This window comes from Balearica regulorum, chromosome 3 (genome assembly GCF_011004875.1).
Source record: "Balearica regulorum gibbericeps isolate bBalReg1 chromosome 3, bBalReg1.pri, whole genome shotgun sequence".
Taxonomy (NCBI): Eukaryota; Metazoa; Chordata; class Aves; order Gruiformes; family Gruidae; genus Balearica; species Balearica regulorum.
In genome coordinates, this window is record NC_046186.1 from 24,234,743 (window position 1) to 24,249,176 (window position 14,434).

Here is a 14,434-nt window from a genome sequence, read left to right on the forward strand (position 1 = left end):
AATGTCAAAAGAATGACAACTTCATAGCTTGTTGTTAGTGCCAAAACTGGCAGCCAAAAGTAAAGCAACATACAACCAAAGTACAAACAAAAGTAAAGTTAGAACCGATAACATTTATAATATTTTCTGTCATAGTAACAATTATGATATTTTCTCATGACATTTTCAGTTTTAGATTGCTAGTCAGACCATAAAAGAATCCTAACACAGAGTAGAAACACTTATTCCTGCTTTACTAAATTACCAATTTCCAAATATATATCATTGTCGTTCTAAAGCATTGAAATTAATATAAAAATACAGAAGCATCTTTAATCGGTGAATTTAATTTGATCACCATCAAGCATATCCTAATTGATTTTCCTGGAGATTTGAGATTTTACCCACACTAGTTTTTACAGTATACCCAGGAAGGCAACTGGACCATCTGTGCAAATGTTCTGATGAAGATCAATACAAATTGTCATTTTAAAGGACTTGAATTGAGTAGATGACCAGGTGTACATAGGAAGATGAGAGTAAGTGGCTCCTAATTCATTCTTTCAGTAGCATCTTGGGGTTTAGATGAGATAAACACCCACTGACTTTATTGAGTGAGATGTTTTCGAGCAGAGGTAGAGGGAACTGTTTAGTAATTTGCTGCTATCAGCTGTTTATTACCATTCCAGAGCAGGAAGTTAGTGTTGCACCATTAAAGTCCTGTAACAGGTCTCCTGGGTGCTACTAAATCTGAGTCAGTGCAAAGTCAGGCAGCATAGCTTCAATCAGGCAACTCTTGCACTGACATAGCAAGTGTCCAGAATATGTTGCACTGCTAGTGGTAGTAACCTTCACAAAAGGGTTAGTAATTTCAGTTATTCCAGATAGATCTGCCATAGCATGCCTGCTTACCTCCATAAATACTTCCAGCAATAAACATTACTAAACACCTTGACAGAGATTTTATTTGTCCAAATATATGTAATCAGATTGATCAAATTCTAACTAATATTCACATAAATTTTCACATTTGAATATCAGAGGATACAAAGAATTATCTTTCAGTAACCACCCTTCTATTTTGGATAGTGTTTTACCACCATGAAGAACATATAAAAACTTCAAGGATATTCACATTTTTATGCAAAGTTCTGTTAGAACATATTAGGCCAATAATTAAATGAAAAATAAAACAGAATTGTGCAGATTTTCTGATATATCTTGTAAAATGACATACTATTATATTATATTTTACTACTTTAATCTAAAATCTCTTAGCGTCTAAAAGTATGTTAACAAATATATAAAGGAGGTTCAGTATATAATTTTATACATATAATTGAAATAGTGCAAGAAAGTCGATGAAGGAGTGCAAAATGTAGATGTTTGGTGTTCAATAAACATAAAAAAATAGAAAATAATCTCATGATAAAACTTCAGAAAAGGGTTCTTGAAAATCAAACTCTTTGTTAGAAAATTATCCTGGTTTGGATAGCAGATAGGAAAAACTATCAGTGGAAAGATATCAGTGATGGAAATTTGCAAACCACAAATAATTCTGCTACTTATAAATATGTCTTTTTCTACATATTTTCATTATAGAAGTAACAAAACATGCTTAGAAATCTTAACTAGGAGCTTTCCTAAGTGTAAGTAATTAAATATATTTTAATTTTGTTCAAAAAGACAGAGATGCTGTCTTCATTCCTGAAGCAATTCCTGTCTGTCAGATAAAAGGTACAGAAACTGAGTAAAAAAACGTTTAACAACCCTGGTTCTAATTAGATGATATTAATCTGACATAGGCACAGCAGAAACATCCATAAAACTGTCCCCTAAGAAGACTTTCAAATTCTCTGACATAGAGAGCCTCTAGGGGCATAACTACTATCACATCACTGTGAAAATTTCATGTTGTTATTCTGGTCGTTAAGGTAATTTGAAGTAAGTCGTTTCAAAAGTCACAGATTCTGTTCCCTTTCCTTTGGAACATCCTTTGTTTTGAAGAGAATAAAGGTGACCTAGACTTACTTTACATAAGTAATCAACTTGTTAATTTTCTGATGACAATATGAGACTGATAACCCCTCTAAAACCTGTGGTTTAATGGAATAAATTTTTTGAAAATCTAAAAAAGAAAAATATTTTTTAAATATTAAGTTATGAGTAACATCTCCTTTTTCAAGTATCTAATGTATGTAAAATTAGATTAAGGTAGGCAGAACTGCAATGCTGCACCAGCAGTACCATAAACATTGGGATTACAGCTACCCATCTGTTTTATCTGTCTTAAATATATATATATTTATATTAAATAGAAAACAGAATTTCCACTGCTCATGTAGAACATAACGAAGTTCATAGAATAAACCACAAAATGTACCCCTATGTCACAATAATTTTATTATATTTTTCTTAGAGTTTGCCTCCTCTTTCTAAGAGCAAAGTGACAGCAATGTTCCCTTTACATTCCATCTCTTCACCCGATCTGAATGCCTGTGCTTTCACGCTGCTGTTTAGGTTCCCCCCATTGCAGAACAGGAGCTCTCTGAGAATGCAGATCTGTAGGCATCAGAAAGGCACCCTACAACAACATGTTCTGAGATAGAGTTCGCAGCTCTTCCTGAGCAGTTTTTTCAATGAAAGGCTATATTATGTTTCAGGACATGTATCATTTTAACTGGAGTTCACAAGTTCAAGCACCACTGTAATTTCTTTTTCCCAAATCATCTCATGCTGAGGTAGGTAGACAGTCCAGTCCATCACAGGGCCATGGTGGACTTCTATGTGATTTCTTACAGTAACGAAATACTCTTGGTATCATGGTTATAGAACAAAAGTCTTAAGAGCATGTTATTAAAAATCAGCATTTTTGTTAAATGCCATTTTGCAAACTGCAAATAACACAAGGAGGTCAGAGAGTATTGTAGCTGAATATAAAAAAAATTAGAATTGTTCCAGAAAGCTCAAGCCAAATAGCACTCAGAATACATAGATATCAGCTTTTAAACCAAATTTCAGACAAGATGGTTGGATTTATTGTACTATCTAATGACATATAAAAGTTTCATATGAGCAGAAGTGATGCCAATTCTAGTAGTACCCACTAGCTTATTCAGCATGTACTGTAAGTATTCTTATTATGGGCTGTTCCCTTGTGGGATTTATGGATTTTTCAGCTTGTATAATTAAAACTCATAAGCATTTTGAAAGAAGCAGCATACATTCAATTTAATAAAGCATTAAAATGAAAGAATAAAACATGTGACCTGAGATTTCAATTTGATTCAGCCTAACGAACCAAGAAGGTTTATAGGTCTTTGCTCCTTTAACACAGTGACTCATTTTTCAAATTGTTCACCATTAAGAACTGCCCTGCCCTGAACCCCTTTGTGGGAATACTTAGAAATATATGTCTTTCTAGAGTAAAGATATTCTTGAAAGCTTTAACATTGTGTTCTTTAGTTACATTTACCTATCAAAATTAAAATAAAAAGCTTATTAATTTACTGAATGAACAACATTTACAATACCTGTGTTTGTAGAGGTAAAATGCAAACCCTGACAATATTAGAGCAAAGAATGGTACCAGGATGGCAGCTGCAACAGAACTGCTGTTTGTACCATAATAGTGATTTGAAAGGTCTGTGTCAGCACTTAAAGGACCTGAAAAGAAACAAAAAGAGCAGAAATAAAATTCCCAGGTTTTCTCTCACAGTTCTTTTTTTATGCAAGAATGAAAGAAAATGGTGTCTTGATAAAATAATTCTATTTAAAAACATTGAATAAATAGCATGCAGTATCATAGTATAAATCTTGTTAATGCCACTTTGTCCTGGTTTCAGCTGAGAGGATTGATTTTCTTCATAGTAGCTAGTGTGGGGATATGTTTTGGATTTGTGCTGGAGACAGCATTGATAATATAGAGATGTTTTTGTTCTATGGACTTATTGTTGAGCAGTGTTTACACGAGGCCAAGGCCTTTTCTGCTTCTTGCACTGCCCTGCCAGTGGGATGGCTGGGGGTGCACAAGAAGTTGGGAGGAGACACAGACAGGACAGGTGACCCAAACTGACCAAAGGGATATTCCATACCATATGACGTCATGCTCAGTTTATAAGGAGCTTGGGGGAAGAGAGGAGGGGGGGGCGGCATTTGGAGCAATGGCGTTTGTCTTCCCAAGTAACCGTTACGTGTGACAGAGCCCTGCTTTCCTGGAGATGGCTGAACACCTGCCTGCCCATGGGAAGTGGTGAATGAATTCCTTGCTTTGCTTTGCTTGTGCGTGCGGCTTTTGCTTTACCTATTAAACTGTCTTTATCTCAACCCACGAGTTTTCTCACTTTAACTCTTCCAATTCTCTTCCCCATCCTGATGGGGGGGAGTGAACGAGCGGCTGCATGGTGCTCAGCTGCTGGCTGGGGTAAAACCACGACACACTTAATAATGTATCAATAGCTACCAAAATTATTTGAAAACAGTATTCAGAAAGAAAAATAATTATGAACTACACCTCTCATGAGTCACTAATTTAATAAAATTAAGCTATTTACCGTCTACCAAAAAAAATTGTTAATACTAAAAAAATATTCTATGCTTGCAGCCTTACTATTCAGCTGAGAAACAACAAGCAATGCAAGACCACCTCTGACATGAAAAACGAAGAGAGAACTGAGGTAACTGCAATAAACCACCATGGTTCTGCTCGGCTGGGCTTGCTGTTCTGGGATATTTTTGCTGATGCTAGTAGAGAATAATAAAAGACACTGGTGTTTACCACTCAGAAATGCTCCAACCCACCAGTACACACTGCCTCATACACCACGATTCCCTCATTGATGGCAACAGCATCAGTCAGTCTTTTTAGGACTCTGGCGCAGACCAGTAATATAGAAGAGACACAGCCATTGCTTTGCTTTCAGCCGTCTACTAAAATACCTAAGTTGTAAAACTGAGAAAGAAGCAAACAATTCTCCTATGATTTATTTCAGTTCAACCTCAATGCAAAATAGGAATGAGGTAAGTTTTTGTTCTGTTAGATATTTTCAAAACTTAGATGTTTCTATTGCTAATATTATAATACATTTTGCACAATTCATTTTACAAAATGTATTAAATACAATTCATTTTACAAAACGTCTTAAATTCTAGGAAGTAATTCAGTTCCCTTTAAAATGAAGACAGCCCCCCTAGCAATTTCGCAATTGCCAGATTTGATCACTAAAACATGACAAAATACTGTACTTCAACATTTTTCACTGCCTTAATCTTCCGTCACATTTCAGACATCTGTATATTTCTCTGCAGAACTGGTGAAGACAAACCTTTCCAAATTAATAAACCTACTACTGTAGTAGCTGGGATCATGAGCTTTATCACACTACTATGGAGTACTGTAATTAACATTGAACTGGTTTAGAGTAGAACTAGTTTATTATAAAAATCTTTGGACTTGAGTAATCCAATATTTGTCCCAACACTCAAGGTGTGGATGGCCTGGTGGCATAATTTTATGTATTTGTATTGTATTGCACATGTACTGGATATTGTCCAACCAATCTAAATTAAAGACAGATAGAATCAAGTAGTTAGCACAGTTAAGAAAAGTTTAAGAAATGTTACTTTAAATGCCCCTTTGAATTTTTTATTGGTTAGAAAAATTGATAGAAGTTTGAAAAACTGCATGCAGTTATGACTGTCTCCATCCTTTCCTATCACAATCCCTAGCTGTTTTTCCAATTATTTGGAGTAATTAATAAAAAATAGAGTAATGATCAAATTCATTGTAGTAAGCTTATATCAGCAAAAACCTGGAATTAATATTCTAGCTTATTTAAAATTCTAACCAAGTACCAAAACAAACAGAAATATGTATGATCACGGAACTCTTAACTTATATCTCAAAGCTGTTATCATGGCACATATGGTAGTTAAATTCTAATGTATAAGTAGTAGAAAAATTATAAAATATCTAATCAGAATTTAGCTAAAATAAAACAGTAGTTTGCAATTCATAATGAGCAATTCTTGGTATGAAATTTTGGTATTGAATTTTTTAAAAAAATACCTTTTTTTTTGTGCAACTGAACATTTAAAACTAGGCACAATTTTACATTTAGATAATTTCTTTTTAAGTTATTTCTGTTTGATAACTGACTTACATTTAAAACTTAGTACTCAGAACTCCTATTGGAGGTAACTGAATATTCTATATCGCCACAGTTTTTAAAGTACCACATTTAGGGTAACCAAGCTGGAAATTTTTAACTGAAGCTTACAACCTTTAATTGGCATTGGAGAAGTGTTGACCAGGTTCAGACTGTGCATTGGGTGTGCTTTTCATTATGGAAGAGAAACTTTGCTGCAGTTTTGAATAACTTGAAATTTATTCACGTATCAGACTCAATATAACTTCAACACAGTCTGGTCTACTTATTACAATTATTTTCAGAGCTGTTTGTGATTAAACATATCCTGATGTGAACTTTGCATTACTTCTGACAGCATTGTCATGATGAGAAATGAGAAAGCCTATTGTACTGCTCTAGTTTAGGTATTGATTGCTACCACAGTTAGGACCAGAAAAGTGGAAACATCTGCATGCTAATAGAAAAAAAAAAAAAAAAAACCAAAAAACACAACAAAACAAAGAACCAACAAACAACAGAATGCAATATATTTTTAGGTTTACTTTTCAATAAAAAAGCCGTACTTTGTCACTGGGGAACATGTTATTTAATCAACAGTCAGATGAAGTTCAAATTCTGAAAATAAACAGTGAGGTCATTATTGCACAAGCTGTGTACTTCTACCCTTCAGATGGTAACTGAGTTTCCTCCGTTATACATACTAGAAAACAATACTTTTTGTAAGAAAATACTAATTAAGAGCATTTCCTTATCATTGTTTGAAGCTTTCAAATGCATTTTCTCTTTAAGTCCTAGCCCAGTGTTTCAACTGTCTGGTATCACTACAGCATGGCTCAGTTTTACTAAGAGAACTGCTGGTGAAGTGGGAGAAAGTGTGACAGAAAAAACCATGCAAGATATGAAAAGTAGAATTACAGGTAGAAGAGTAATTTTTGAGACAAGGATGGTTAGCAGCTCAAGGATTTAAGAGAAAAAATACTGACACAGAAAACAAGTCAGCAGCTTCCAAGGACCAACAGAGGTTGAACCTTCTTCCCCTGACTGATAACTGCTGGATAGCAAAGACTCTTTGAGCTTCTCATTGGGTGTGAGGAGTGTATTAATATATAGCCTCATAGCTCATTAGTCTTTGCTATCTATTTGTGCATTACCTAACACAGCCATTTTGTACTCTGAAGCTGTGAGTATCCTGTTTAGATGTAGAGTTTCTTCATGAATGACAAAAGTTGTGCAAAATTATCTGGATAGGAAGGGTGACACCTTTATAGAATGAAATTTAAAATTCACATGTCTTGTGATGTTCAACGCTTTTAAGAGTTGATCAATTTCAAGAAATGAACATGTATTTCACAGCTATTGATCTAATATATCACAGATGTAACACAATTATTCATATTTCATATTTCTTGTCAATATTTATCTCAATCTAGACCTAAAGACAACCTAAAAAAGTACTTTGAAGAAAAAAAAAAAAAGAGAGAGAGGTGGGTCATTGTATATCCCCAGAAGAAATAAATATAGGAAAATAATAATTTGGTGAAGTAAGTTTCTTTTCTCACAAAGCCACCTTTTCATACAATTTAAAAGGACAGTCTGGGTTGGAATGAACAAGGCCAAGATTTTATAATAAGCATCTTCTAGAACTGTAGTGGTGAGGCACAGGCATTTAGCAATTACAGAAACTGAACCTAGCTGCAGACTCGCAGCCTTTAGAGACCAAGTTATTAAAACATAAAACAAACAAAAAGCCCCCAGCAATGACTGATTACGTGACAAAACAGGCTACATAATTCGGTGTCACAACTTGGGCCCCTTAAGCAGGCTCAGATACAGTTTTAATTCTTTTGGCAGACTGATAACAGAGATCTCTCTTCTATTTGGGTTATTCTCTAAGGCTACTAGCAAACAGAATTGCTTCTGAAAAAGGATAAACAGTACTTAAACCCAAAAGTTCTTTCTGTTTTCATGTCATTAAGTTCCAAGACTGGGCATATCCACCGAGCCTGGTCTGTCTCTGGTATTGTGTGACAGGGAATTCTTCATCAAATAGATTGGTCTTTCACGCTTAACCGAGTACTTCTCAGTAAAAGCTGTTCTTTGAAGTATGCTTGCAGGTGAAGAATTTCATATTACATTATGTATGCACCCGTGCATGCATAGTTTATGCATACTTCTGTCTTAGTGTAAAGGCAGCAAATAATTTAACTTCCTGAAGAAATGAAAATATGTTAAGTCTTCAGCTGGAGGAAATATGAGATCATTACCCCAGCAGAATATTCATGAACAGAATAGATTTAAAAAGCAAAGCAAGTTATCCTTGAATGTGAGAACGTATGGACAAATATTATGACCTGTGTTGGCTGGAAATTTTCTGCTTCCTTTTAGCTGTAAGTTCTTCAACAGAGAACAAGCAACCTATAGAAAATCAGTGCCTATTTAGCAATCACATAAAGAAATCTAAAAGAGACCGTATCTGCATTTGTAGCAAACTCTCTGATGAGATGTCAAAGCTGAAGACAAGAGGCCCTCAGCCTAGGAATGCATATGTAACTTGGACACTTTGGCTCCTTACTAGCCTTGGGAATATACAAACTGAGATCTACTACTGTAACTCTAAATGGTCAATATGGATATGGACAATGTTTACAACAACCACAGAATACAGCCACTGGAGAATGCTGTAACTGTTGGGTTGTCATTCTGCTTGTTCTTCATTTATCCTTACCCTTCATGAGTTACTCATTTCACTGGTAAAACACATGGATCCAACCTTCTATTAGGTAGCTGGCAAACAATGGATATCTTTTTCGGTCTGGCTTAAGAAAAAAACCCACAAAACCACACACACTCCCCCCAAAAAACCCCCCAAAAACATACTCTCACTGTTTTGAGATATCAAAGGCTACTAAAGAGGACATATGTTTGAACAAATCCTGATGCTCTACTTCTACAGTGTGCTTGTTAAAATCAGAAAGAAAAATTAGTTTAGATATTACAGATAAGGATTATATGAAAGTACAGGCAGCCAAATAATCTGTCTCACACAAGAGTTTAAACTGAAGACTGAAATTGTATTCAGCTTCAGTAATTGGCAAATCTTAGACTGAGACTCTGAAGAGTAAGGTTTACGCCCCTTGTGATTAAACATATACAGCAACTTGAGAGGTGGCCAAGTATCCATAGGATAACTGCTATTACAGCAGTTAATAGAGCAAAGAAATACAAGGGAGATTTGTCAGAACTTTAAAGGGCATTGGGTACAGCACAAATGAAGTTAATGGAACCAAGGCAATGTATAAAATGTAGATACAGTCTGCTATAGATATCTTCTGTCTCCCCCTCCTAGCCTAGTACTTTGCTGTATACATACCGTGCTTCGACCACTCTGCAGCAGGTCCAGGATTAAGAAATGCAAATATCTACACTTGGTATTTGTCAAAACTATTTTATGAGTAACTATTTCATGGATAAATATTTTATTGTTTTTTATGACAATATTATGAGTAAAATAACTAGTTTTTCACCAACTGCTTGCGCACTCGAGTCCATAGCTGTAACATATATCTCAGTCACTCATTTCATATTTTTTGACAGTGAAACAGAATTTTATCTAAATATATGCACATTCTGAAAACATCCCTCAGCAACAAGCACTCTCCAAATGACACTCTTAAAATCAGTGTTGTGTCCTTTTAATTTCCTATGTGATTCTGACTGCAATTTATACGTTTGAGCAGAAAATGTCTTTGCATTGCATGACACTCCTGTTACTTTCAAAAAGACATTCACAAAAAAGCAAGCAGTTGCAAAGACATTCTATTTAAGAGCATCCTATAGTCATCTTATTAGGTTGCTACACTAGAAAACATGTGATAGTAACTTATTAAGCAGAGTTAAACTGGAATTTGAACTGTACATTTCAAATATGCATATTTTGCTGTATTTTTTATAATAGCAATGGCATGAAATAAAGATGCTTACTTCAGCTAGATAGCTGAGTCCTTTGTTGAATTCACTCTTGCAAGACCAAAAAGGATTATGTAAGTTAAAGCTCTATGAATGCATTTACCTTGTCTTTGGAGCATAAATTTTCCAAAGTCTTTTCCATGTATATCACCTTGATAAGTAAAAACACCTCTTTCAAGCCCTGATGATACCTAGAATATGTTGAAACAGAAAAAAGATTTCTGAAACAAATAAATAAAAATGTTTAGCCATTAGTTTTTATGTCTTGGAGTAGATATATGGAGCCCAGATTTTAACTTTTATCCTTTAAAATATTAGTGAACTCTCTATGCTTATACAATATTTATCAGTTTAAGTTTGCAACAGTATTAAACAAAGTTTCAAAATAACACCTGGAATGACTTTAAATTAGCTGATGTATATTGCCGGGTTTTAAAATTCTTCAACTGGCATACACATAATTGAATTAGTCTACAGATATAGAAGTCCACCGACTTGTCAGATTTTAAATTATTTTCCGTAGAATGCATCACGAGATGCAGAGAACTGCAAAGAGTAAAATAATTCTCTTTTTCTTCATGATTAAATGTAATTTTATTACAGTGAACTATTTACCAAACCAAATAAAGGACAGTATTTCTAAAGGTAAAATACCCATTCTCATCTAAGAAAACACAACAAAAATAAGGCAAAATATGCTGATTCACTCCACCTTCCCCTTAGTAAAAATTCTAATGGGAGTGTGGCAGATAGATAGATAGAAGTTTGTATACATTTTTTTGAAAAGAAAAATAATGTGATCTCTACTCTGACATCTAGAGTTCTGTATTCCATATTTGTAACATAAACATTTGGATAGAGTTATACAGGAAAACACAAATTACCTCAAATTTTAAACTAAGCAAGCTTTATCCATAGCAGTCTGTTTACTTACATAACCATCTAGAGCCCAGTTGTCGTTTTCAAACTTGCTTACAAAAATGTCACTAGGTCCTTTAATCTGAAAAACTTTCAAGAGCAAATGGGCTTCTTCTTTCTTGTAAACTCCTATTACAATAAAGGAGGTAACACATGCCTTTTAAACAATTTTTCAACCATTTTGTTCAAATATGCTTACAAAGCTAAGTATATTGCTTTAAAATATTTAGTAGAAAACATTATACAATAACAGAATTTTATAACCTAGAAAAATACAAGATTTAAAGTGCTATAATAACAGGATCTTATTTTACTGATCTTTTGCCCACATCATATTTGATAACAGGATGCAAACATGGTTTTGTACGGTTTAATTTTATAAACAAATGGGCAAGAACATTTGTCTCTTCTAACAGTATTTCCATAATTCTGAATATAGATAGAATTCCTTGCCTGGAATTTCCTTGAACTGGAAAAAAAATTGATTTTACTCACATCACAACAGCATAGTGCTATTGCAATATTGATAGTGCAGTGAAAGAAAAGTTGCTATTTGGCAGTCAACTACTGAAATTCTCTCTGAACTCTTGACCTTAATAGATACTCATAATGCTCTTTTGAAATATAACTGTGATCAGAAGCTAAACCAGAACTTCATAGTCAGATTTGCAGAAAGGAATGCACAATGCTGATTAAAAGATATGCATAATTTACTCAGTTATTTAATTATCTGTGCCTATTTTATGTTATGCCATTATCAAGACCCATTGGGTCTTTTTGATGGACACGTCTGGCCTATGTACTTAAAACACAGGAAAGAAATGGAGGACAGTGGTGTTGATGTCCTCCATTGTATGTAACTGCTATAAAGCAGATATTAATCACTATTGAGTAATGGAGCTTTTCAATGGTGCAGTTCTTAAAATGCCTATATACACTTCCTCTACCATTTAAGTACTACCTGTATGTTCAACACATCAATATTATCCAAAAGTCCAAGATGAAAAACGCTACATCAATATTTATTTGAAATTTAAGGGAAAAAATAATTAAAATGTAACCACATATAAATTAACTGAAATCTGTGCAAACCATTACATTAGGACTTTTCTTTTTGCAAAATAAGCAGAAAAAGATTTTTAGTGAAAAAAATTTTATTTAATTTTGTGTTTGGCAGAAAAATACAACAAAACTGAATAGATGAAAAAAAATTTAAACCCACTTTTTTTAACACCAAATTCTGAACCTACCTGATAGTTTGAGTTGTATGTTGGAAGCCTCAATGAATGTGGCATTTACTTTGCTGCTTGTAGTATTGAACCAATCAACAGTCAGAGTAGCAGGCTGTCTTTTTCCTAAATATTCATAAAACCCTTTCCACAGTGAATTTATAAAAAACACATCTGAGGGAACTAAATAAAAGCAGGAAAAAAGAAACAAAGAAAGGAGTAAACTACAACAAAGTAGCAATCTTTCTTGCCATACTTTTGTTCTTCATTTTTTCTGTTACAGCATCAATCCACTGTTCTAAGGAGGTATTATAGTAAAAATTTTACAACAGTAAAGACAATATATCTAATGACCTTTCCACACAATTGCCTATAATATACTACACCTGTCCATTACGATATATGCTCTTAAATAACCTCACACTTCATAGCTTGTGTGCTTCAGTGAATGTCCCCAAGACTATGAAAAAATATGGACTCTTCCCCGAAAGCCTGGTAGCTTTAAGGTATGATGAAAAAAAGGAGATTAATATTCTAAGTTCAGGGATTCCTGGAAGGATACATTGTCTTAGGCCATCCCTTTTGTTTCATGAATCTATTAAAGCAGCACTGTGTGTGATTTTCAACTGAATATCAACTGAATATTCAACTGAATTCACTGAATTCCAGATACAGTTTAGCTTTTTTTTTTATCAGTCATTTTTAGACTCCATGTATTCTCTCCATACAATATTACTGAACTTGTGAACAGTTAAGTTGCCAGAGCACGGAACTTTTTTGTTTAAAATAAAGGTCTGTTTCTCAGAAACTGCAGTTTGAATAATCTGAAGTAAAAAAACCTATAAAATGAAGCATGAATTATAGGAAGAATTATATGTATTTGGGTCATTTATTTGATGCTATTGTTATTTTTCCTCTATACAGAACAAATAAATTATTTACAGGTCATTAAACCTTAGTATTATAAATATTTTGCTAAATTACCAACAGAGTAGAAAAAATATCTTATTCAACAGTGTCTGCAATACTAACATTAATTAAAAAGCAAACACAGAAGAGAAAGAAATTGTTAGGAGATACATTTACAGGGTGCCACATGTCTTGAGCATTTATTTCTCCTCTACACATCGCTATATTTCTGCCATATACTTTGCTGTTATATGTATTTCTCCCATATACTTTGCTGTTATAAAATCTGGGGAAGACTTCCTTCAAACATGACGGTTAAGTTAAACAGTTAAGTTGGCCGAAAGAGACCAATGCTCCTCCTGCCCAGGCAGCACCCAGTGTTTCCTGGCAGCTCCTGACAAGTGAAAATAGACATTTTTCCACTTAGTTCTAAGCTTTTTCTAGCATTACAATTTGAGAAGTATAGCTTTAAGAATGAAAATAAAACTTCATAAAAAGAACTGTTTAACCAATCACATGATATCTTGACAAAAACGACAGCCCTAGCAACTATTAAGATTCACCCTTACTATCCATGACCACTACAAATGATACTTGCTAAATAGCTACAGACTGATATTAGAAGTGTTTCACACTCTTCTAATTAAACTCTTAAAATAAATTATTGGATTTTTTGTATTTTATCGAACCATAAACATATAAAGGCACTTGTCTACACTGAAGGAAATTTATCAGTGTAGGTATCCTGTGTATCCATTTTGAATAAATTCCATAGATATTTCCTCCTCCACCTAATCACTGATTGCAAAAATGAATCAAAAGAAACCCAGGTCAATACTACCATATATTTCCAACAAATCATACTCATAAGCGCTACATCTGAAAATCTGATGACTGATTGATCATATTATTACACTTCCTAGTATGCATTTCATAAAGAGGAAGGATAACAACTTCTTCAGTGCCTTTTGTCTTCAAACTATGCAAAAGCCACAAGCAAACGTTCAAGCTCTATGTGTCATGATTTGAAAACATCATTAGCATGTTTGTACCACCACTGGATTCCAAGTGAGTGGAAACCCAATATATGAGTTTGAGTACACCACCTTCAAAGAATCTTAAATGCTTCCTTTCCAAAGCAAAACTCAGTGCAGGACTGGGGCTTAACACAAGGTAACTTCAATTTAATATTAAAAATCTGAAGCATTAAATTTCAATTGGTATCTCACAGTCCTTAGAATTCATATATTTTCTGCAAATATATAAATTCTGTAAAGGGTCTTT

General features: G+C 34.0%; 1 protein-coding gene and 1 long non-coding RNA gene across 2 annotated transcripts in view; one reads left to right on the plus strand and one right to left on the minus strand.

The window, feature by feature from the left end:
* Positions 1 to 14,434, plus strand: part of LOC142600924 (uncharacterized) — a 782,912-nt gene that overhangs the window by 428,504 nt on the left and 339,974 nt on the right. The window lies entirely within an intron of this gene.
* CSMD1 (CUB and Sushi multiple domains 1) overlaps positions 1 to 14,434 on the minus strand; it is a 1,232,729-nt gene that overhangs the window by 3,930 nt on the left and 1,214,365 nt on the right. Inside the window, exons 66-69 of the mRNA XM_075747278.1 lie at positions 12,263 to 12,424; positions 11,029 to 11,141; positions 10,198 to 10,285; positions 3,513 to 3,645 (exon numbers count right to left, since the gene is read on the minus strand). Of these exons, the coding sequence (XP_075603393.1) occupies positions 3,513 to 3,645; positions 10,198 to 10,285; positions 11,029 to 11,141; positions 12,263 to 12,424 (496 nt within the window). The remainder of the gene's footprint in view (positions 1 to 3,512; positions 3,646 to 10,197; positions 10,286 to 11,028; positions 11,142 to 12,262; positions 12,425 to 14,434) is intronic.